The sequence below is a fragment of the Neolamprologus multifasciatus genome, chromosome 9 (assembly GCF_963576455.1).
Source record: "Neolamprologus multifasciatus chromosome 9, fNeoMul1.2, whole genome shotgun sequence".
In the NCBI taxonomy this organism is placed as follows: Eukaryota; Metazoa; Chordata; class Actinopteri; order Cichliformes; family Cichlidae; genus Neolamprologus; species Neolamprologus multifasciatus.
The window spans coordinates 31,980,461-32,003,719 of NC_140447.1; the positions used below are offsets into that span (position 1 = coordinate 31,980,461).

A 23,259-nucleotide genomic window follows, 5' to 3' on the forward strand; every position below is an offset into this window, starting at 1 on the left:
ACTGCAGACATCAGGCTGATATTATACTGATCCACACTGAGGATCTTCATGGTAAAGTCTGTTTTCTTCTTCTCTGGTTTAGTCCATTGACTGCAGCAGAACAATGTTCACATTTCAAACAGTGAGACTCAACGTATGGCCCGCGGCCCACACGCGGCCTGCCCACCTTTCCTGATTCAGAGAGAGGGGACCCTGATTAACTGTGTAGCTTCTTCCTCACAGTTCTAAGTATCAGACACAACAATGAATAATCCACAGCTGACTGTCTTTAGCAGGTCAAAGGTCACGGCACACAGCAGACAGTCAGAAATATTCTAACTGATCATTGATCAGTTGTGACACTGTGAGACTTGATCAGAGGTGTGATCATCACAGCAGAGGCCTTTGTGTCAAAGTCACTGAGGATCAAACAGAAACACATGAAGCAGATTTTCCTCTTCTGGCTTTTTATAGCAGATAACCTTCAAAATCTTCTGCAGTCCATCAAAAACTGAAGCAAACCATGAATCAACATGTGAACATGAGCTGATGCTGCTGAAGTGAAGCAAAGTTACAGAGGTTTGATTACAGACACAGCTGAGAGTTTGTAATCTGTCATCATTTTAAAAAGTTTCCATGGAACAGCAGAAATGAGGCTTTACTGTCAGAGGCCGACAGCACTGAACACACCAGCAGACTGGTGGCTAATAAACAGTGAATGATGCAGAAACAGATGTTTGAAGCTGTTCTTGGAGTACACTGAGAGAGAGAGAGCTGTTCAGGCAGGAACAGCCAAAGTCAGAGAGAATTCATGAGCATATTTATCAAACGTGAAGCAGAGTTTGGATCCTCTTTTGCTGCTGCTTCACTCAGTTTTGGTTGGAGACAGATGAAACCTGCAGCTTCAGGATCTGTGAGCTGTCCACTTTCAGCCCCGACGGCGTGTCCGTGTACGTGCTGTCGAGTGAACGATCCACGCTCTGTTTTTCCATCTTTGTGTGTTTAGCTGCTCTCATTTACTGTTTTAGCTGTTTGCTGCTTGTTATGGCTTTTGGTTAAAAGTCAGCAGTTAGTGCATAGTCTGATTAAGTTACATAAGCAAAGTGATAAATAAGTTCAAAGTTAAGAAATATTATAAGTAATTCATGCTAAAAACAGCTACAATGTCTGGGTTCGAATTTTGCTCAGAGTGAGACCTCGCTACCACAAGCGATCTTTGTATTGTATGTGCGGAAATGGGAGCGAGTGAGCGCTCTGATCATTCGCATATCTTTGACGTATTTTCTCCGTTATTGCTGTGAAAAGTGCTTCGGAAGTATTAAAAGAGTGAACGAGTTCATGTACACGCTAAGAGTGCCCTACACGCTTGTACCTTGGGAAACGTTCGTCTTTGTGAGTATTAATGTGTTCAGAAACAACTTTTATATGTGTTTACCTGGAGTGAACTGCAATGCTAATGTAACGCACGTGTTAAGGTAGGCTAATCATTAAGTTTGTCATTAAGATGTGTAGTAGCTAGCAATTTATTTTCACTTTCTGTATATTTCAGTTACAAATAAGAAATAGCAAGGAGAAGCCTTGAGAGAGGAAAGGCTTAAAAAGATCTTCATTAAAATCAAGAAAAGCAAGCCTTGTGTGGAGATCTCGTCTATTTTGTTCGCTGGGTGTCGAGCTTCACATGGTCACGTCTTGTGAGGGCAGCACAGTGCTTGTTGAAATAGTTTGTGAGCTTTAAGCTGAGATTCTGGCAAAATACATTTATATTAAACATCGATTCAGGATTGAATGAATCAACATCGTTTTATTCAAATTAAAACCATTTAAATGGGAACATGAATTTTTTACAGCCGCCTCTAATGCTGGGTAATGTCAGCTGGTCCATGTGCAGCTGGCTGTGAGGCTCAGGGAGCGTCTACAAAGTGAGACACTGAAAGAACATCATCCATAAATATTGAGTAATAACTGGACTCTCATACAGCGAGACTCAAATGCCTTTAAACATCAGCTTATCCTGCTGATCCAAGTCCAACACTGAGTTTGTAAAAACATGTTTGTCAATCATTTTGTTTGGTTTCTGAGGAAAATGATTCAATAACTTGCTGCTAATACACAACATTTCATCATATTTCCTCATAACCCTCTTTTGTCTGACAATTTGATCCCATTTGAATTTGCAATAAAGGATCCACAGAGTTTGGTGACAATAATGACAGTAGATGTTTGTGTGATGGAAGCAAATGAGTGTGTGATGTTCTTTCAGTGTTGCACTTTGTAGACGCTCCCTGAGCACTGGTCTCACAGCCAGCTGCACATAGAGACCAGTGTTGTTAGTCCAGGTCAGAAGATGACTTGTTGGAATGAAAATGAGCTTGTAGTTTGTCTGCTTTAATAATGTGACTGGAAAAAGGTGTTGGACTTCAAATATGTCCATTTCTTTCACACTTCACCTTTAAAAGTGAAGCCATGTGGTTCCTGGAAGGAAAAACACGACTTTTTCAAGTCTTTGTCCTGTTTTTATGAGAAATGTACGACTTTAATGTGAAACATTCAGAGTTTTTTCTCTTGTTGTGTTTGTTTGAAGCTGCTTCCTGTTGGCTTCAGCTGTTTGGAGTTTCCATTTTCTAAACTTCTACATTCTGAACCTTCTTCAGCTCTGAACAGATGATGAAACACTGAATGATTTCAAGCACTTTGTCTAATAAACTTACATCTTTCATTCTTTATACAGATTGGAGAAGTGTGGTTTGTCAAAGATCAGCTGTGATTATCTGGCAGCAGCACTGAAGTCCAACCCCTCCCATCTGAGACAGCTGGACCTGAGTAATGACTCCTGGTCGTCGACTAACAACAACCTGCAGGATCCAGGAGTGAAGCATCTGTGTGGTTTCCTGGAGAGTCCAGGATGTAAACTTGAAACTCTGAGGTCAGTCAGCATGTTTTAGTTGTGCTGAGATGAATATGATGTGAAAGTTGTGCTGACACTAAACTGCAGACATCAGGCTGATATTATACTGATCCACACTGAGGATCTTCATGGTAAAGTCTGTTTTCTTCTTCTCTGGTTTAGTCCATTGACTGCAGCAGAACAATGTTCACATTTCAAACCTTCAAAGAAGAAGAAAAATCCTCCACTGGATGATTCACTGTGAAACTCTCCAACTCTTCATTCCACCTTAAAGTCTGTGTGACACTGAAATCCAAAGCAAAATGTGCGTTTGCTTTACAGACAGCAGTCCAACACAAACATACACACATCATCCAAAACACAGTCCAACATCCAAATCTCCTCCACTGCCAGCATGAATGATGGGAAAGAGAAGGAGGAACACTCTGACATTCAGGGTTAGAATGAGTTTCATGAAGCAGACTGTGAAGATCAAAGCTGCATTAGAAAGCTTACATGAATGAATGAGTGGACAGAAGTGGACAGCGATCAACTGAAGCACTTCAAAGGCTTTAAATCAGCACATTTCTCTTTATTCTTTATCAACTCTGTTAGTTTCTCTCAGTTTTCTGTGGGATGAAGCTAACAGCAGGCTAATAAGATGCTGACCAATAGGTTTCTATTAGAGGTTGTAATTTGTATATGAAAAAGTGCTTTGGCTCAGCAGGGATCAGCTTACAGGTAGAATACAGCTGCTGGATGGGATTAGCATGTCATAGCTATCTACCAAACTGCTAACTGGGGGATTTCCGGCCATCTATGGATCATTTTTGCTAACTGTTTATTCAGCTTAGGCTCACAGGGCTGCAGCCTGTGCCCTAGCTGTCATAGGGCAAGAGGCGTGGTCCACCTGCACAGGTGAGCAGTCCATCACAGGGCCAACAGAGAGAGACAGAGAAGCACTCTCTCACATCCACACCTACAGCCAATTTAGAAGCACCAATGAACCTAAGCAGCATTTCATTGGACTGTGGGAGAACATCCAACCTCCACAGAAAGGCCAACAAGCTTCAACCTACAACCTTCTTGCTTTAAGGCACTAGTGCGAACCACTTTCCCCATTTCAGCCCAAATCCTGCATCTTCCTGTTTCTGACTCCAGGCCAGCTCCACTAACACTTTCTCATCAGACACTGCCACCTAGTGGAGGAAGTCTTAGTTCCATTTGAAGCTTCAGATTACAGTTAGTTCCTTTACAAAGAGGTGGAGGTGGTGGGGCCACAGCACCATCATCACTGCGTGCCATAGGACACTTAACCTTTGTTTCCATATGCTGGGAACTTCCTGTTGTTCCAAGGAGGACTGGAAAATGTGTGAAAATCTCCCAGTCAGTTCCTCACAGCACACTTCAATCATTTCCCTCCCACAGCATCAGGACCAGGGCTTTTTCTCTCTTTGGTCCCACTAAGAGATTTCCACACAAACACCTCATCAGTGGGACTCTCAGAGCTACCAGCCCTTTGCTACAATCACAAAGCTCTTCATTGAAATCAATGATATCAAAGCTGGAATCAAATGAGTCCAAGTCTTCTGCTGATTCAGCATCACATTCATCTTTGCTCCTTGTTCTGCATCCCCACCATGGACTTCATTCCTTTCCAAGCCAGCCTTGAGTGTCCTTTATTCAGCTCATCCTCTGCTTTACTTTTACACCTGATTTTAGCTGCTTTATCTCTCTTTCAACAAGTTTCTGTGCCTCAATCTTTTTCTTCTCTCCCTCATAACAAGACAGCTTCTTCTGCCTGAGAACATGTTGGAGTGATTTACTAATCCTGGGCTGCTTATTGGGGAAAATACTTCCTGTTTCCAAAGTAATCCCCATTTTTCCCAGAAAGAAATGTCAGTAGAAATCGATGATCTAAGTGAGAACATGAGCCTTTAAAAAGTCCCAGTGGGTGCAGTCAAAGCAGTCCCTCAGTCCCAGTATAGAGTCTTTGGTCCAGACTGGAACAACTGTGTGCCCAGTTTGAGCTCTCTTCAGTGCTGTGACCTGACAGACCCAGAGGGGCCATCACATCACATTTAGAAGCTCCCCTAATGGAGCCACAACACATGTCCAATACTTAGTCTGTCTTGTTGGACCAACTGGAAGAAATGATTCAAGGACTTAGTCACAGAACAGAGATTCAAATCTCCAAAATCCAACTGGCTGCATCAGGACATATAGTGTGAAACTCTGCACAGTTTCCTGTTTGAAGCTGCTTCCTGTTGGCTTCAGCTGTTTGGAGTTTCCATTTTCTAAACTTCTACATTCTGAACCTTCTTCAGCTCTGAACAGATGATGAAACACTGAATGATTTCAAGCACTTTGTCTAATAAACTTACATCTTTCATTCTTTATACAGATTGGTGCGCTGTGGTTTGTCAAAGATCAGCTGTGATTATCTGGCAGCAGCACTGAAGTCCAACCCCTCCCATCTGAGACAGCTGGACCTGTGGGGAAACGACCTGAAGGATCCAGATGTGAAGCAGCTGTCTGATCTTAAGAAGAGTCCAGACTACAGACTGGAGACTCTGAGGTCAGTAGAGTGATGGAGTGAGTGGGTGGTGCTGTCAGCAGTATTGTACTAAACACAGTCAGTATGAAACAAAGATCCAGTGTTTCCTGTAAAGCTGCAGCTTCTCAGTGAAGCTGTGAGAGGAGAACGGTGACAGGCTTCAGGATTGGACACAAACACTTCCTGTTTCTCACCTTTATGGTCACCATAGTAACGGCTGACACGCTCTGATCAAACACTGTCAACAGCCAATCAGCTCTCTGAACAAAGCAGCACGCAGACCAATGACTGCATTGATTTCCAAGTTTAAAGCAGTGAAGAACACAGTCTGTAGGTGAGGAAGAATTTAGTGAGAGCAGATGTTTGGATGGAATTCCTCCAGTTAACAGCTGGAACGTCCATCTGGATTGTTGGGCTTGTTGTTGGGGTTCCTACAGAGCTCAGAGTGGACACACCAAGGTTCTTCTAACGAATGAAAGTCCAAACTCAAACTAGGAGGGAAAAACATTTTCAGCAACTTCAATAAAAATCCAAAGATTAGAGAAAGTGAAGCAACAATGAGTCCTAGTACAGTCCCAGCACTGAAGTCCCTGCTGCTCTTTATACTGGATGTGCTGCATCACTGACTGACAGCTGATGAAGAGTCTCTGGAAACACTCGTTTATCTCCTCTGCTCTTCCTCCTTCTCTCTGCAGGTGGACATTATGATGGTAAACAGGACGGTGTGTGTGCTGAGAGAGGAGCAGCTGTGTCCTGATGATCCAGAGAGGTTGAAGCAGCAGCAGCTTGTGTGTAGAGACGCTCTGACTGGGCCATGTTACTGGGAGGTGGAGAGGAGAGCTTCATCCAGCAGTGACTGACAGAGGAATGAAGTGCAGATGACTGTCAGTGCTGCAGAGTGAACTGCTCTGAGAACAGCTCCACTGTCAGACACAATGTAGAGTCCAGCATCACCCCTGTGTGTCCCTCTGGATCTGACAGAGGATCATCAGTGTATCTGGACTGCTCTGCTGCTGCTCTGTCCTTCTACAGTCTCTGCACAGTCTCTGTCTCACTCTGGAAAGATTTTACAACTTGTGTAATTACAGAACATTAATATTATATTCAAACATGTGATCTTCTCTTTATTTCTGAATCTTTACCAAATAAAGAAAAACCAAACTAACAAACAGAACCTGTCGTGTCCTTTTTCACCACATCTGTGAATCTTTTCTGTGTTTTCCTCTTTTCCTCCTTCCTGCAGCTCCATCTTCATCATTCTGTGTCCAGTATATGTGAACATGTCCAAAGCATCTGAGCCTCATGTTACCCGTTTGTGTGAGTTACGCCTGTCGTTGTGTTGTGGTGTATAAATAAGGGGCAGGAGACAGCGCTGGATCTCTGAGTTCTTTACTGTCAATTTCTGCAACATCTGCAATATCTAGAAATGCAAACCTGTGAGCTGTGTGTGTTGTGCATCTGCTCGGCCACCTCTCCTCCGGCCATGCTGGAAGCAGCTGTGTTTGACAGTTTTATCCACTCTACAATAATCGAACAAATTAAATGTTCAAAAATATCAACTTAAGCACTTCAAAGTCAACAAAAAGCTTAAAACAACTAAATAATATTTCAGTGAAAAAACAACAGCTCATAAGAACGATACACAAAATAATACAGAAACAAACACAACTTATTAACCAGGATCCAATGTTTTTGTCACAAACACTGAATCAGCTGATTCACTCTTTATGTTTCTGAGTTTTGTGATTATAGTTCTGGTTTCTGTTTCTGTGTCTTCACTGTGTCCCATGTCTCCTTACTTTGGACTCTGTATTTCCTGTTTTACTTTGACAGTCCTGTGTTACTGTTTCCTGTCTCGTGTGTGTGTAATTGGTCCCAGCTGTGTTTGCCTCCTGTCTCCCGTTCCCTGATTACTAAACTGCGTCCACGCCGCCGGCGCTCCTCTCCACAGCTGGATTCCAGGATTTCAGAGCATCCAGCTGTGGTGAGTGATGGAGACACTTTCTCTGCTCCCTCAGTAATCAGGACAGTTGATTGAACATCAGAGAACATAAAGGACTGTTTTTCACCTGCCCGTTCTGAACCTGGACATTAAAGACTGCTGGCTTCAAGGACATTAATCCCAGTGTCAGCCAGCCAATAACAGCCTGTGTTTTTCAGCTCTTTAGGAGTCAGAAATGAGAAAGACACAGACTGCTAACCTCTCCCTGCAGGAAATAAGCTCCGCCTCTTCCTTTCCTGTATATGAGTGATTTGATTCTGACATGAGACACAATGAGTTTTCTGTTTATTGTGACTTAAAGTGAGCAGCAAAGACACTAAACTGTGTGTTTCCAGCTGAAGCTGCTTTTTGTGTTGCTCCCACAATACTGTCTAAAACAGTCAGTGAGGAAAACTCAGTTTCTGCTTCCAAGCTCATTGTGAGAGGACACATTGTGTTCCTGCAAGTGCTGATTTTGTCTGCATCCCTGAGTTTAGTGAGCTGCCTCCAAGGACGTGTGAAACCCAGTGTGTTAAGGCTGCATCTCCCAGATGTTTCCACCTTTCCAGCACAGACGATAAATGTTCCCACAAAGGCTCAGAGACTGTTTTACTTTCTGAGTGTTGGCCTCAAGAGATTGCTCAGTGAGCTCCTGAGTGTTTCTGGGACATCGGACACTAACTGGAACTTCAAGTCTGGTTCTGAAGCTGCACATGCAAAGACTGTTTCTGGTTGTAGAGACCTGGCTGTTCCAGGGATTGTAACCTCCCCAGGGCCTCCCCAGAGGCTGAGCTGCTGACCTCAGCTGACTCTGGAGCCTTGAAGGTAACTAAGTTTGCACCGCTCGGGTGAGTCAGCTGCAACAGCCTCCACAGAGAGCTCACGCAAGCTTACCCAGCCTGCTGAGGAGTTTATGCTGCTGCAGCCCAAAAGGCATCCTGAGCTGGCTGACAGCCACCCACAGCTTCAGCTGCCTCAGCCAGGAGGCTCCACACCTGCTGGCCCTGCATCTGCTCCGACTGGGGGCTCCGGGGAGTCGCGCCAGCCATCCATCTCTGCTGGGGCTCCTGTTTGAGAATGTAGGAGTGTAAACTTCAAATATCTGCTTGGTTTGTCAAGATATCACATATTTGCAAAAGTGCTCCGACGTTTTTGGAGACGTCTGTTACCCACCAGCTCGATAGCTGACCGGGGCGAGAACAGCGAACTCCCAGCACATCGTTTTCAAACCCCCGCAGTCTTTGGCTGCTATTAAATATCAACACTTCACCAAGTTCTTTTGATTCCTCAGAGGCATCCGATGGAAGACGAAACACTGCTCAATAGATCATTCAACACTTAATTTTCTTACACAATTAGAGTCCTGCATAAACTGTTGCTGCGGAGCTCCAAATGGTGGTGCGCCCCTGACAGTTTTATTACAGAAGCTCTGTCATTCTAGTCTAAACAACAGTGTCTCAGTAACTTTCCACTAGAAGATGCTCGCCTGGTATCTACATTTTCTCAGGCAAGCTTGTGCGAGTGTCTACAGCCGTCTACCCCCCAAGGACACATGGTCTAATGCCTTTATTTTCAGGGCTGTGTCCACTTAATGCTACACTATTAAGTTTAATTAAGTTTAATAAGTTTAATACTACACTGTATTACTATATGCAGTGTTGTGTAAAGCAGTTTCACCCCGGTTCTTTTTTCTTCCTCAGGCCATCAGAGACGACACCAGACTCAGTACTCGTTTCACAAAACCTCATCTTCAGTTACGCATGAACCTTCTAGAAGGGGAGATGCAAGGCCGGTGTCCCTCTGCAAATCTCAGCTCCTTTGTCTATTGCACACAGTTTTATAGAAGTGACCCCCATTCTAAGCCCTCTACGATGTGCCGTAAAACTAAAGCACTGTGTTTGTGTGTGTGTGAGCACGGGAGTGCCTGCATGTGCGTATGTGCATATATGTGTATGTGTCTCTGCGTACGTCACTTCCTGTCGGTCATAGAAGTCCATCTCCCTTCCTGACCAAAGTTATCCCGTTACAAACACTGAGACCCCACCCAGGTATCCTCTGGGGAATTTCCACTCAGCTTTAGCTTCTCTTTGTCTTATTTTCACAGCTCAAGGTGGGGGAGGGTCTCCTACAAGTCTACTCCTAAGTTTATGACACATTCAGGCCTTTATTACATCCAGGGCAGTGAGTGTCAGTGTCTCTACACCATGTCCTCTAAATCCCACTGTGGTGGACAGCTACAGTGGGATTTTCACGGCACATTCTGCACCACATCTCTGTCCGTTCATCATTTGTTTGAAGCCAGCTCACCTCCTGCAACCACTTTTCCGAGGATACACACTTCTTTTGCAGTTCGGACTCCTTCTGACATTTCTTTGGAGGTGGAGGAAGTAATTGCTTAAAGCAGCTTCTTCGACATCTTTAAGAGTTCTAAACAAATGTCTGTCCTCCTCCAGAAAATCTTATTTATTTATTTTATTTCATTTATTTCGACGCACCTGCGGACCACTCATGTGCACCCCTGGTTATTTGGCATTTTAGTTAATATAAAGCATAGAATTGAAGCACTTCAAATAATTCCATCCCATCACTGCTCAGGTTAAACATGATATACAAGTCATTTCTTTACAATGACTTAGAGACATTTCTTTAATTAGACTACTTCTACTACTATTATTAGAAAAACTGGGCGAAACCTGATGTATAACAGATGAGGAATTCCAGCAGCTTTCACGTCAAACTTCTGAAAACGTAACAGAACTGTCTGGTTCTTCAGATTCATTATGATCCAATGATAGGAAAGATTTCAGCCATTGTCATGATCACGCTGATGTTTGCACAGAGCAGATAATGAAGTGAATGTTTTTGCACATTGGTAACAGTGAAACAGTTTATTTACAGCGTGGGATCGTTTGTGTTTGGAGTATGAACTGAGATTCCTGAAGCTCTTGTCACACATCTGAAGTTCCCTTCAATGTGTGTATGTTCATGTTTGTTACGATTACCTGACAATGAGAAACCTTTGTCACAGTGTCTGCACTTGTATGGTTTCTCTCCTGTGTGCACTACCTTATGCTTTTTAAGGTCACCTGCAGTGGTGAAAGATGACCCACACTGGTCACAGACGTGCTTTTTAACCCCACTGTGGAAGAGTTCGTGTTTTTTTAATTCACTTTGTGTGGGGAAGCCTTTCCCACATTCTTTGCAGTAGTTCATTTTGTCTCCAGTGTGTCTGCGTTGATGTACTTTTAGGTTCTCTTGATGCTTGAAGGTTTTTCCACAAAGGTCACAGTGAAACTCTTTCCCACCACCACAGCGACGACAGGGTTGAGAACTGGATCCATCTGTGTCGCTCTGCTTCTAAACAAAGACACAAAGACAGTGTAAGTCATGGAATTTCTTCAACATCTTTATCCTGAACGTCGCCTGAAATAAAGAGCATCTCTGCCAACGTCCACATTTTACTGTTTACACTATAACACTCATCTTACTGGGCGAAAACGACTCCTCATTTGTAGGTAATCTACTTAATGGGAAGATTGGTGGTTAAACTCCTGGATGCTCTACTCTGCATGCCAAAAGATGCTAACCCCAAGCTGCTCTCTGATTAGGGATGCAACGATACCAATTTTTTAAAACCGATACGATACCGATACTTGGATGTGAGTACTTGCCGATACAGAGTACAAAAACCGATACTCCTACCACACACACACACACACACACACACACACACACACACAGACACACACACACAAATGCAATGAATTGGAAGACAGGTTTTATTTTATTCTCTTCCGATGAAAAATAATATCTTAATAAAAATGACCACAAAAAAATTTCAAGTGAAAAATAAGCACTTCTGTTAAATTATTGAGTCTCCACATTGTAATTTTACAAAATATCACTGAACTATTGGCACTGTCTCGAGCTTTCAGAATAATAAATAAACACTTCTGTTTGGAATAAAATAAATACAAATTAGGTTTGAGAATAAAATAAACTTTTAAATTGTTGCAGAGTGTCCATATTGTAAACAAACAAACAAAATAACGAAAGTATTTGGCATTGACGAACAAACTCTTCATCTGCCCGTGGATCATCAGTCCACTGTGCCATTAAACCGAGGACTGACATCGTGCACACACTGCTTGTCTTTACCTCTTCAGAAAGTTTTGGCACCATTATCTCCCTGATGTGTGGGTGGTTGGGAATTTCATATCGCAGCCCGAGTATGCTGATAAGACGGTGCAATCCTATGTTTTCCACGACCGGCATTGGCTGGTCATCCAGAGAGATAAAATGAGTCGAGCCTCTGTTATTTTAACTGCCCGTGGATTTTCTCTTGACATTTTTCATCGCTTTTCCAAAACCTGAGTTAAAGTTGGCTGTTCCACACTGCTGACATTTTGTTTAGTCTAGCTACAGCAGCCTCCAGTTTCTCTTTTTTTATCTGGAGCTGCCAGTCTGACTCGTCTAACCCTGTGCCTGTTTAGCGCGAGATATCCCCCTAGTGGCCAATCTAAAAAAAAAAAAAAAAAAAAGACAAGCCACCCTCTGATTAATGAAATAAGTTGGTATCAGTTCATGGTATCGGTTAACTTTCACGAGTATGAGTACACACACATTTTACAGTATCGGCCCCGATACCCGATACTAGTATCGGTATTGGTGCATCCCTATCTCTGATGCATCCATTGGAGTGTGAATGGAATGGCTGGAAATGGAAAACTTTTTTCCAACATCGGGAAAGCTTGATGAGATCTGTAGCAGATTTGACCCAATATTCCGCACATGAAGTTTTCATGTCTCACATAATACTTCAAAATAACTGAAAGTGTAAAAATATAAATACATACCTCACAGTAACTGCACTTGTAGAGTCTCTTTCTGCTGTGGATCTGTTGGTGGACTCTCAAGGAACGTGGATCTTTAAAAGCCTTCTCACACAGGTCACATTTGCAAGGTCTCTCCTCAGTGTGGGTTAACATGTGACGCTGTAAGTTTTTGTATGTCACAAAACATTTGTCACACTGATCACAGAGCCAAACATCATTGCCAGTATGAATGCGTTGGTGGATATTTCTGCTGACTAGCCAGCGGAAAGTTTTCCCACAAATCTCGCAGCTGTACGCCTTAGTTTCAGAGTGGGTAACTTGATGACGCCGTAAGCTGCCTCTGACAGTAAAAGCTTTACCACACTGATCACAGCTGTACGCTTTAACTCCACTGTGGGTGAGTTGGTGTGTTTTTAAGCTTCCAGCCTGGGTAAAAGACTTTCCACACAACTCACAGCTGTACGCTTTAATTCCAGAGTGAGTAACTTGATGACGTCGTAAGTTGCAACTGTGATTAAAAATCTTCCCACACTCCTCACAGCTGTATGTTTTCTCTTCCTTTCTTCTGTGAGGTTTGTCGGCCTCCTGAGAGCGCTGACTTCTCGCTCCATGTTGGTCCTGCAGTGACAGAGATACAAACAGAGGCAGTGAGTGAAATGCAGTCGTGCAACAAACTGAACCTGCCTCCATTAGTGGGATCAAAGATGTCAACAAACATGTTGTAGGTGTGTTACCACCAGTGATGGGACTAACGGCGTTACTAACGGCGTTACTTTTTTCAGTAACGAGTAATCTAACTAATTACTATTCCTATTGTTACAACGCCGTTACCGTTACTATTTTACAACAAACAGACGGTTGAAGCTGTATTCAGCTTACCGCATCTTCTATCAGCTGCAGGAAGTAGCTGTAAGTAATCTGGTCGCTACAGCTTTAAGCAGTTGCGCGCTCCCGCGGACGGTGATCACTGTCTAGCACAACACCTGGAGCTCAGGGGGCAAAACAATGGCATGAGTGCTGCTGTTTGACCGAGGTGGACAGCAGCGAGACCTCTCTGCTTATGAGAGAGAGAAAAAAACAGGGGAAGTTTTAGGAGAGAGAAAGAGAGAGCAGAAAAAGAGAGAGAGCGAGTTTTGAGATGTGAGAGATTTGTGACGTTCAATGGCAAACAATGGCATGAGTGATGCTGTTTGACTGAGGAAGAATAAAGTAGTCGTGGTCAATCACATGACCACTTAAAGACAAAGCAACAAGATGACATATACCAGTTTATAAACTGTGTTGATAGTCCAGTAAAACCAGAGTCATGATAAACAAGATATACGCGTGTTTGTTCCTCAATAGTTTCATGTTTATTGTCTAAGGACAGCAGCGAGACCTCTCTGCTTATGAGCAACAAACAAAACAGGGGAAGTTTTAGGAGAGAGAGAGAGAGAGCAGAAAAAGAGAGAGAGTGAGTTTTGAGATGTGAGAGATTTGTGACGTTTAGCTGTTTGGAGTGTGTAGTTAATGTGTTGTCTTGTGTAGTTAGTGTGTAGTGTTGTGGATAGTTTTGTGTTGCGTGTCAATGAGGCGACTGCTGTCTCCAGGTAGAAACAGGAGTGATACACCTGCTGCTGTCAGACCTGCAGGTATCAGGCTGTGATGTTTCCTTTATAGTGGACAGAAATATTTGGAGAGGCACAAATAATTTGTGGCGTCTTATTGAAGAACAGCTGATTGTTCTGTAAATAGTTTGAAATGGTTATTTCAAAAAAGGGTAAAAGGTAAATGGATGCAAATAACTTTGTTGTTTGCAAAACTTGTGCACAGGATTTTAAAATTGGCAATTTATATTTGCATTTAAAGTTATGAAATATGATTAATTAAACATGTTTGTGGTTGTTACAGTAAAAATATAACTTTTTCTACTCTGATTTTATGTTTTTTGTCTGATTTTAGATCAGTTGCGTTAATACAGTTTGTCAAAATGAAAACATGACTGTAAATTCAGACACGTGAGGTTGTGCTGAAAAGGATGATACCAAACAAGGCAAAGTAAATCGTTTTTAAAGGTGAAATGTGGAGGGAAAATCAAACGTAGATAAAAATGGCCAATTATATCCTGGAGCCCAGAGGGTTAAACATTTTTTTAAATTAATGCAATTGTTACTTTTCAATTAATTATTTACTTATATAATATTGTAACTCAGTTACTTTTTCAAGAAGTAACTAGTAACTATAATTAATTACTTTTTCAATAATTCAGTAATTTGCCCAACACTGGTTACCACCACCTTCTGGTGATAGTTTCGCATTACAATGATGTGCTACAATGAGAATTGCAATGAAAACTAGAAAAATTTGCATTTCCTGCAAAAATGCTGTGTGGATGCTTTAAAGCTGAAGCTGTCTGCTAAAACTAGCTGAAAAAGCTGAAAAGTTGCAGAAATTGTAAAAACTTTGCAGAAGCAAAGGAACTTTGCTAAAATGTAATAACTTAGCAGAACTGCAATATCTTAGAGGAAACATAATACTTGGCAGAAATACAATAGCATAGCATCACTTAGCAGAAATATTGTAACTTACCAGAAACATGATAACTTCTCAAAAATACAAGAATTTAGGAGAAATAGTATAAGATAACAGAAAGAATATATTTATCCAAAAATACTTAAACATTACGGAAACACTATGATTTAGAAAAATAGTACAACATAGCAGAAATACTGTGATTTACCAGGAGACACTGTGATGAACTGAATATTGTAATTTTTTAATTAATACTATGTTTTAGCACAAATACTATAATTTGACAGAAAAACCATGATTTGGCAAAAATACTATGATTTAGCAGAAATACTATGGTTGAGCAGAAGTACTAAGATGTAGTAAAAGTACTTTGATTTAACAGAAATACAATTATGGAGGAGTAATACTTTAAAATGGGAGAAATTTTGATACACACACACATACACAGAGCCTAAAGGGAACAGTATTTCTGCCATGGAGTGTTAACAAGAATCTGAGGTCCATATTAGAAAAGCTGCTAAAATCATAAAAGTTTGCAGAATTGTAATAAATGATCAATATGAATTACTGGTCCGTGATAGTGTATTAATTTGTAGGGGAAAAAACATGTTGACCAAGGTGGAATTGGACCCACGACCTTTGGGTTGCAGACCCATGTCATTACCAACTGCGCCACTGGGAAAGAGAGCGAGCGCCTGGAAAACAGGGTGATGAGCAGTCAGAATTAGATCGCGGTGAGAGGCGAAAAACGCAGTTTTTTGGAGTTACAAAATGTAGTGTAACTCAAAAACTAGGTGGACTAGAAGCATAATTCTTATACTGGGTGAATCAGCGGACTTTGGTGTACTTTGACTGTGATTTTCATTGCTCTTTGTACATCTGTCGCTGAGATATGACGAGAGAAGAAACGGCAGACCTCAGATATGATTGGCTGGCTGGGGAGCCGTGCAGGCCCTAATATGTAAATTTGAATGTATCAGTCCTCACAAGAGGATTGGCTGCCTGGGGACCTGGCAGAAATATATAGAAATAGTATGATTAAGCATAAATACTACATTTAGCAGAAATACTATATTAAGCACAAATCCTATAAAAAGCAGAAATACTATATTAAGCAATATAAATATCCTATAAAAATCCTATAAAAAGCAAAAATACTGTACTATGATTTGGTAGAAAATCTATAATTAATCAGAAATACTATATTTGGCAGAAATACTATATTTAGCACAAATCTTATAAAATAGCAGAAATAGTATGATTTAGCACAATAGTAATAACTTATACAGAAAAATTGGAAAAGCAAAATGGACAGCTGAAAAAATGCTGAACATGCTAAGGGTCCCTCAAATATACTTGTTAAATGAAAAAAAAAAAATCGGCAAAAAATATATATATAACAGCCACACAATCACAAATATGGACACATGGAAACACACATGCACAGAGAGACACACACACAAGATCCAATTCAGTCAACCAGTCTAAATATATTGAATTTGAATCTTACAATGAGATCATCCCATAAAAAGGCTTTCTCTCTTTCCCTCTCTCTGTCACACACACACACACACACACACACACAGGGAGAGAGAAGCAACTTTCTAGGTCAGTCAAGCAGCCTGGGAGCTGCTGAATTTGAATCCACCAATCAGTGAGGCTGTGTACTTTTTCCCGCCAAAACAGGTGCAGTCGTTTTTACACACGCAGCAGAGAGACAGGATTTTTGTAGTCTATTTCTCATAGTGAGGACTCCCCTCAAACAAATGACCATAATTTCCTAACCATAGGGGCTAGAACGGTCATTCTTACACCATTTTGTTCAGAAGAGATGGGGGAATCTTAAAGTGTTGACAATTTATCATTAAAATATGAATTATTAAAGATATTTGACTTCTAATGCACCATAACTGAGTAGAGGCGAAGCAAAACCTGTCTTGACTTGCCCTCAAACAACACTTTCTAACTCTAAATCTATTTGGAGTATTGATATCATTCTTTCACAGTAAGAGACAGCAGGCGTTGGTGAACAGTAGAACATAAATATATTCCTTAGTCTAGGTTGTATGCAAAATATATAGCTTAAGTTTTCCTTATAGTTTTAGGTTAAAGAACATGACCATCTTCGCAGTATATTTTCGTAGTATGATAGACAAATGTTCAAGTATATCTTTGGGGATTAAAAGAATGTGACCATCCTTTGGGTTCTGTTAGACAGGTGGGCGCCACCATTTATCTGCTGTGAATGTTTTACACTGTTTTCTTGTCATGTCAGACTGCTTAAATCATTTCTGATAATGTTGCGTGCAAGGACCTTGGGGCCGGTAACAGCAAAAGCAGACAACATTCTGTGCCCCCACCCTTGTAGGAGGTAGAAAGACAGGGAGCCCGAGGTCATAACTTAGGCGCCATGACAGATAAGGGACTGTGAATGTTTAGGTTTACGACCAGGTGGGGGCCAGTAGAAAGTATAAAAAGCTGTGTAACACACCACCATTTTGAGACTTGCTGTGACCCTCTCATGCATGTCTCCCCATCCGGATGGTTGTTTATGCTCATTGTGTGAAAATTGTATGGAAATAAAGGATTGTTGATTGAGCATTTATACACCGAGTATTGTCCTTCCTTCAGCCCAAAGATTCAAAGAATTGGGAGATTTCAACAACAGTCATGGAAATTTTCAGGTCTCTGTGGAAATCCATCAAAAACATATGACGAGAGAAAAAAGTGGTTCATTTCCAGAGTTTGAAATCTGAAGAAATCTGAGCGAAGGACGAATTTCCTACCCTCAAACAAGTGTAAGTCATCTCAGAACGGTAATAGGTGAGAAAGAAATTCTTGAATTGTGAGCGTCAGGAGTGTCTGAAGATATATTGGCACAAGCCTCATGTCTTAACTTCGCTTCATTAAGGAGATATGACGATTCGAATATGCCTCTCATTACAGAAATCAAGCGGTGATTTTGAAAAAACTCTCCATTGACTTTCTATGGAGAGTTTTCAGACTTTGTGTTGGTCTGAGGAGATTTGCCAAAATTCTATAAATCCCACAACAATGATAGTGACATTTTCTGAAAGCCAGAAAAAATACCTACGTTTTGATGTACAATTTGTGGAAGTTGAGTGAAAATTGAGCAAGTAGCAAGAAGTTGTTCGGACATGAAGAGAAGACTGCGAAACTTACAGTGGCACACTGAAAGCCAAGTGCATAGCAACCATAACAACGCATGTATTTTCTGAAAAATCACAATTTTGCAACTCAAAACTTTAAGAGGGATAAAAATAAAACGGTAAAAGATTTGAAAAAGCCGATTTATACCTGAATAGCCCAATAATTTGAGAACATTTTAAAGTTTGAATGGTTGTTCTACGTGAAAATATGAGGAAGTAGTTAAGTTTCAAAAACAAGCAAGTTTTAGCAGAATTGCAGAAGTTTCCCATTCATTTCAATGGTACAAAATAATTTCATAAAAAGCTTAATATTTTAAAAAGTATAATAGTAATAAATACCAAAAGTCATAGCTGGAATTAGCAGAAATAGCAGAATAGTTTAAAATTTGAACAGTGAAAATCGGACAAAAATTGTAGTAGTTAAGGTGCAAAAAACGTACGGAAGCAACTTGAAGAATAAAGAATAAAGAGAAACAAGCATCCACACAATGACATAATTGAAGAAATATTGGTCACAAGTGAAAAACTTTTACTTCATGAAAACCTGAGTTCAACTGATGATATGGTTGTTTAAATGTGTGCTGATAAAATATGATCTTTATATTTTCTTGTAACTTCTGTGGTTTTTGTTTGTGAATGTAGATTCTCTATGTATGGAGGAGCCCAGGATGGAAAAGATAAAGCTGCTGTTAACAACCAGCTGTGCACACAGTTTCAATAACAGTGTAACTGAGATATTTTTCTCACCTTCTGTGTTGAAGTCATTGTTTCCTCTGTAGTGGCTGAGCTGAGTCCAAAAGGCTGTTCCTCTGCTGCTCCACCAGACTCTTCTCCTCCTGTTACTCAGCTGGGACACAAAAAGTATAGATATGTATTTTATCCCTGACAAGAAGAAGCAGAGATAATAAACATTACTACACTCAGTGACAACAATACCTATGAAGCTTCAAGGCGAAACCCCAGAAGCAACTACAAAAAGAAAGTCATCAGCTGCCGACAAGAACTTGAAAAAAGCCACTGAGCGCCCTGCATACCACCACCTTTGCCCAGGGGATGCTACACCCTGTATATAGAGATTGAAAATGTGGCGTCATTTCCGGGGTAAAACCGCAAAGGATTCTGGGAACGGGTGGCAAGCGGTACTAGCGCACGGAGGCTTTCACATGAAAACTGTGTGACTGTTTTCATGTTCAGCTTCACTGTTTATGTTATGCTAACATAGCTGTGTCGCTAGCGATCATGTCGCACATCATTATAAACCAGCTAGCCCACCTTCAGTAACCCTACAAACGTCACTGGGTGACTCCACTCTGTATGCTCGTATGGGTCTGACCCTTTCACTCCTTTGATTTTTTTCCTCGTACTTTTTTTTTTGCCTTTTCGTCAACTCTGTCTTTGTACGGACCTGCCGTGTTCTCCGTCGTTTTGTACATCACTGTTTTTGGGGCAAATAAAATGCAAGTAGGGATTAAAACCGCAGAATTAATTTGTACCATTTGTACCCACAAAGCAATGCACGAAAGTCACGTGGTCTTTCAATCTCTATATGAACTTCCATAGATACACAAAGAACGAGTCCCTATGAGTCTCCAAAAGTTGATTCTGTTCATCTGGACGTAGCATTTTGTGGGAGAAACTTTTCATCACTCATCCAAGTTACCTCTGTAGTCTCAGGTGACTGCAGTCTATTTACACCTACAGGCCAGTGGACACTCTTTCAATGATGATGATGTAACATCTTGGACAGGGAGGAACGCTGGTTTGAGCGTGGAGTCAAGGAGGCCATTTACGTGAAAAGGAAAAGACCATCTCTGAATTGAGGAGGGAGCCTAAGGGTACATCTGTCACCATCTTACAACGCTCTGATTGCAGCCATTCCCCAGCTCTCTGTGAATGGTACTCATGGCCATTGATCAATGGTCATGAGAATTTCCATAATTAAGATTAAGGAACTGACCTCCCAGCCCATTGTTCCTTCAGTGGGCTGGTTTCAGTCATTATGCAAATGTACTGTTTATAAGGTTGGGAACCTGCAGTCAGCTGAGACTGAAGAAGTCACTTGGATGATGATGAAACGTTTCTCCCACATCCAGATGAACAGAATCAACTTTTGAAAATTTACTTTCCTGGATGATTGAGAATACATCAAAATGAGTCCCTATGAGGTGCCGTAAGGGACATTATTATGTTCTCACAGACTCCACTGAAATGCTCTCAGACACACTGAAAACCAAGGCATTTCAGCTGAACAGGAAGTTGTTTCCTGACAAGGAAACTGAAAGAAAAAGTGGTACATTTCAAGCCACTACACAGATATCTACTCAGAAACCTGCTAGTAGCCTAAGTGAAGCAGCCACATTACTTAACAATAATATTATCTTCAGCAGAGGCCATCAGAACGTACAATCCAGTTGCACTTTCCTTACGCATATTACATATGGGTGCCGACTGGCTCAAAAACACAAGTGTCTTCGGGATACTGGTATTTTTATTATTAAAAGTATTATTACTTACTATTACTATTTTATTTCTTAATCCACTACGAGTTTTGACAAATTTGCCATATAGATATATTATGGTATGGTAAAGTAGCTGAATCAGACTCCATCATAAACCACAAGTGAACAAAACTTCTGTTCTCGTCAAAGAAAACCAAAAATAAATCCAACATTCAATCCATAAAATGATTAAAAACATTCTTCTTTTGCCACAGCAGCAGGACAATAAAGTTATTGTGACCCTGATACTGCAGCAGATCGCTCTGATTTCCTGTTATCACTTCAAATAGAAATGAGGCTGTAGAGGTTTGGTGCAGGCAGAAAAACAGCTGCAGGGACAATGAAAAGACTTTTCTGCTCCAACTTCTCCCAGCATGCTGAGCTAATGATTAGTTGGTGTTTTTCTCCAAACACTCTCTCACTCTTCTCTCAACGTGTTCACAATAAACTGTGAACAGACACCGAGGAGAGCAGCAGAAGACCTCATTCAGGAGCTAAACTCAACATGAACTGAACTCACAGTAAAGTTAGCTCGGTGCTTACCTTTAGATGAGCCCACAAACCGAGAGAAACTCCGTGATGAAGCTGGAACTCTTTCCAAACACAGGAAACAGATCAGGGAGCAGAGACCCACGTGGTTCACGCTGATCGCAGCTACGATCCAGGAGACAAGGGTGGGCAGATCGATGCAGATATCGATCAGGACGTTGGTAGTGGTATATGATCGATACTTTAGTTTGTTTCTCTCCTCTAAATTCACTACTTTACTCCCGTTTAATGAAAAAGCAGCTCTCTCTGCTCGACTCCTCTCCTGCGCACACACTTTGCTCCGCCCTCTTTCCCTGCTCTGCTGTGGTTTGTTGCTTTGCGATCACGTGACCGAGAACACTTGGCGTGCACGAGAAGATGCTAACCTCCTGTTTTAAGACCGGATGTAGGGTTGTACATTTCAGGTAGCTTTATTTATTTATTTTTTTATTTTATTTTTTTTAATTTATTTACAAACAACAGTATACCATACAAGGCACCATCATTAATCCGAATATGTAACATCCTCGGTTGAGCATTATAGCAAGAAAAAAAACAAACAATAAACACAAAGCTAAAAGAGTTAGTACAAAAAGAAAGAACAGTCATTGAAGGATTTGAACCAAAGGCAAAAATTCACATGAGCAAAAAAGGGCAGTCATGATTATTAAATAGGGAGGTTTCTTTTTTTTAACATAGATTAAATTTGTTAAATAAAACAACAAGTTTATGAGCTTTCTTATTATTCACAAGTTTCAGTGATTTAGCCCAGAGTTTAAAGTCATTCAGCCATCTGTTTATACATGGTTAGCACAAAAAGGAGCGATCGCGGCTCAAGAGTTGGGAGTTCATTTTGTAATCGGAAGGTTGCCAGTTCGAGCCCCAGCTTGGACAGTCTCGCTCGTTCTGTCTTTGGGCAAGACACTTCACCCGTTGCCTACTGGTGGTGGTCAGAGGGCCCGGTGGCGCCAGTGTCCGGCAGCCTCGCCTCTGTCAGTGCGCCCCAGGGCAGCTGTGGCTACAATGTAGCTGCATCACCAGTGTGTGAATGTGTGTGTGACTGGATGTGTAAAGCGCTTTGGGCCCCTTAGGGCCATGTAAAGCGCTATACAAATACAGGCCATTTACCATGGTTTAGCTTTAAAGTATCTGCATTTGTGAATAAAAAATTTTCCCATTAACAAAAACGTCCTAATCAACAAGTCTTCAAAATTTTATTACTGTCACCGTCAAATGTGGTAACTGAATCCTCCTGGACTGTAGCCAGCTCCACATGTCAGTCCAGAAGGAGTGCACTGATTCACAGTAGAAAAACAAGTGATCCAGACTTTCAATATCATTTTCACAAAATGTGCAGGTGTTTACATCTAAGTTAAATTTCTGTCTTAAGAATTCATTGGTTGGATAAACCTCATTAATGATTTTAAAGTGAACCTCTCTTACTTTAGGGGAAAGAGGAAGTGAAATATACTTTTTTCTTATCGCCTTAACCGCCATGGTCTCAAATTCTTTAAGGATATAATTTCTTTTAACCGGATTAGGGCAAATTTCATTTATCAAAATATTCCTGATCACCTTGTTTGTAAACCTGCTGTCACCAAATTCAACTCCAGCTATGCAGAGCTGCCTCAGTCCAGGAGAAATTTTAGAGTGCACAATATCTTCTTTAATCATTGATCTCAAAGGGACTGGGATGGCTTTCATTAGGGATTTATATCTCTTAGCAGTACATCTTACATCAAATTTCTCACAGAACGTCTCATGTTTTAATAAAACCCCATTATCATCCATAAAATGAGCTACAGCCCAAATCCCTTTAGATCTCCATTCATCCATGTACACAGATTTCCTACACAAACGGATATACCTGTTGTTCCATATAGGGGTACTGTGAGGAGTAAAGTTATGTTTATAGATTAATTTCCGGTAGAGAAGGACCTGCTGATGGAAAGCTGAGAGTTTAACAGGTAACGAACTGCAATCAAAGTCACAACGTAACAAAAAGTCGATTCCACCCATTTTGCCAAAAATCACACTGGGAATAATGTTCCAAAAGGAATTTTTGTTCCTAATGAAAGTTCTTAACCATTTCAATTTTAGTACACCATTCATAACATCAAAGTCAACGGCATTAGCCCCTCTTCATAATTCTTAATCATATCATTTTTCTTTATATAATGACATTTGTTCCTCCATATGAACCTAAAATTAAGATTATTTATAGATTTAATTAGTTTTGGAGATATGGGCAAAGAAAAGGCTGGATAGATTAGTCTGACTGTCCATTTTGGTTAGCAAGATTCTCCCAAACAGAGT

The 23,259-nt window shown here is 41.0% G+C and overlaps 2 protein-coding genes across 2 annotated transcripts in view; one reads left to right on the forward strand and one right to left on the reverse strand.

Annotated features, from left to right (window-relative positions):
- LOC146511908 (NACHT, LRR and PYD domains-containing protein 12-like) overlaps nt 1-6,594 on the forward strand; it is a 249,349-nt gene extending 242,755 nt beyond the window's left edge. The window contains exons 23-25 of the mRNA XM_085171639.1: nt 2,708-2,902; nt 5,268-5,441; nt 6,116-6,594. Of these exons, the coding sequence (XP_085027765.1) occupies nt 2,708-2,902; nt 5,268-5,441; nt 6,116-6,128 (382 nt within the window). The 3' untranslated portion in view covers nt 6,129-6,594. The remainder of the gene's footprint in view (nt 1-2,707; nt 2,903-5,267; nt 5,442-6,115) is intronic.
- Nucleotides 6,595-10,115: 3,521 nt separating this feature from the next.
- Nucleotides 10,116-21,393, reverse strand: LOC146511918 (uncharacterized). The gene is made up of 4 exons (XM_085171804.1): nt 20,959-21,393; nt 18,665-18,764; nt 12,258-12,854; nt 10,116-10,758 (listed from the first exon to the last, which is right to left on the reverse strand). Exons 2-4 carry the CDS (start codon nt 18,680-18,682, stop codon nt 10,294-10,296), a joined length of 1,080 nt encoding a protein of 359 aa, XP_085027930.1. The 5' UTR covers nt 18,683-18,764; nt 20,959-21,393; the 3' UTR covers nt 10,116-10,293.
- Between the last annotated feature and the right edge of the window lie 1,866 nt (nt 21,394-23,259).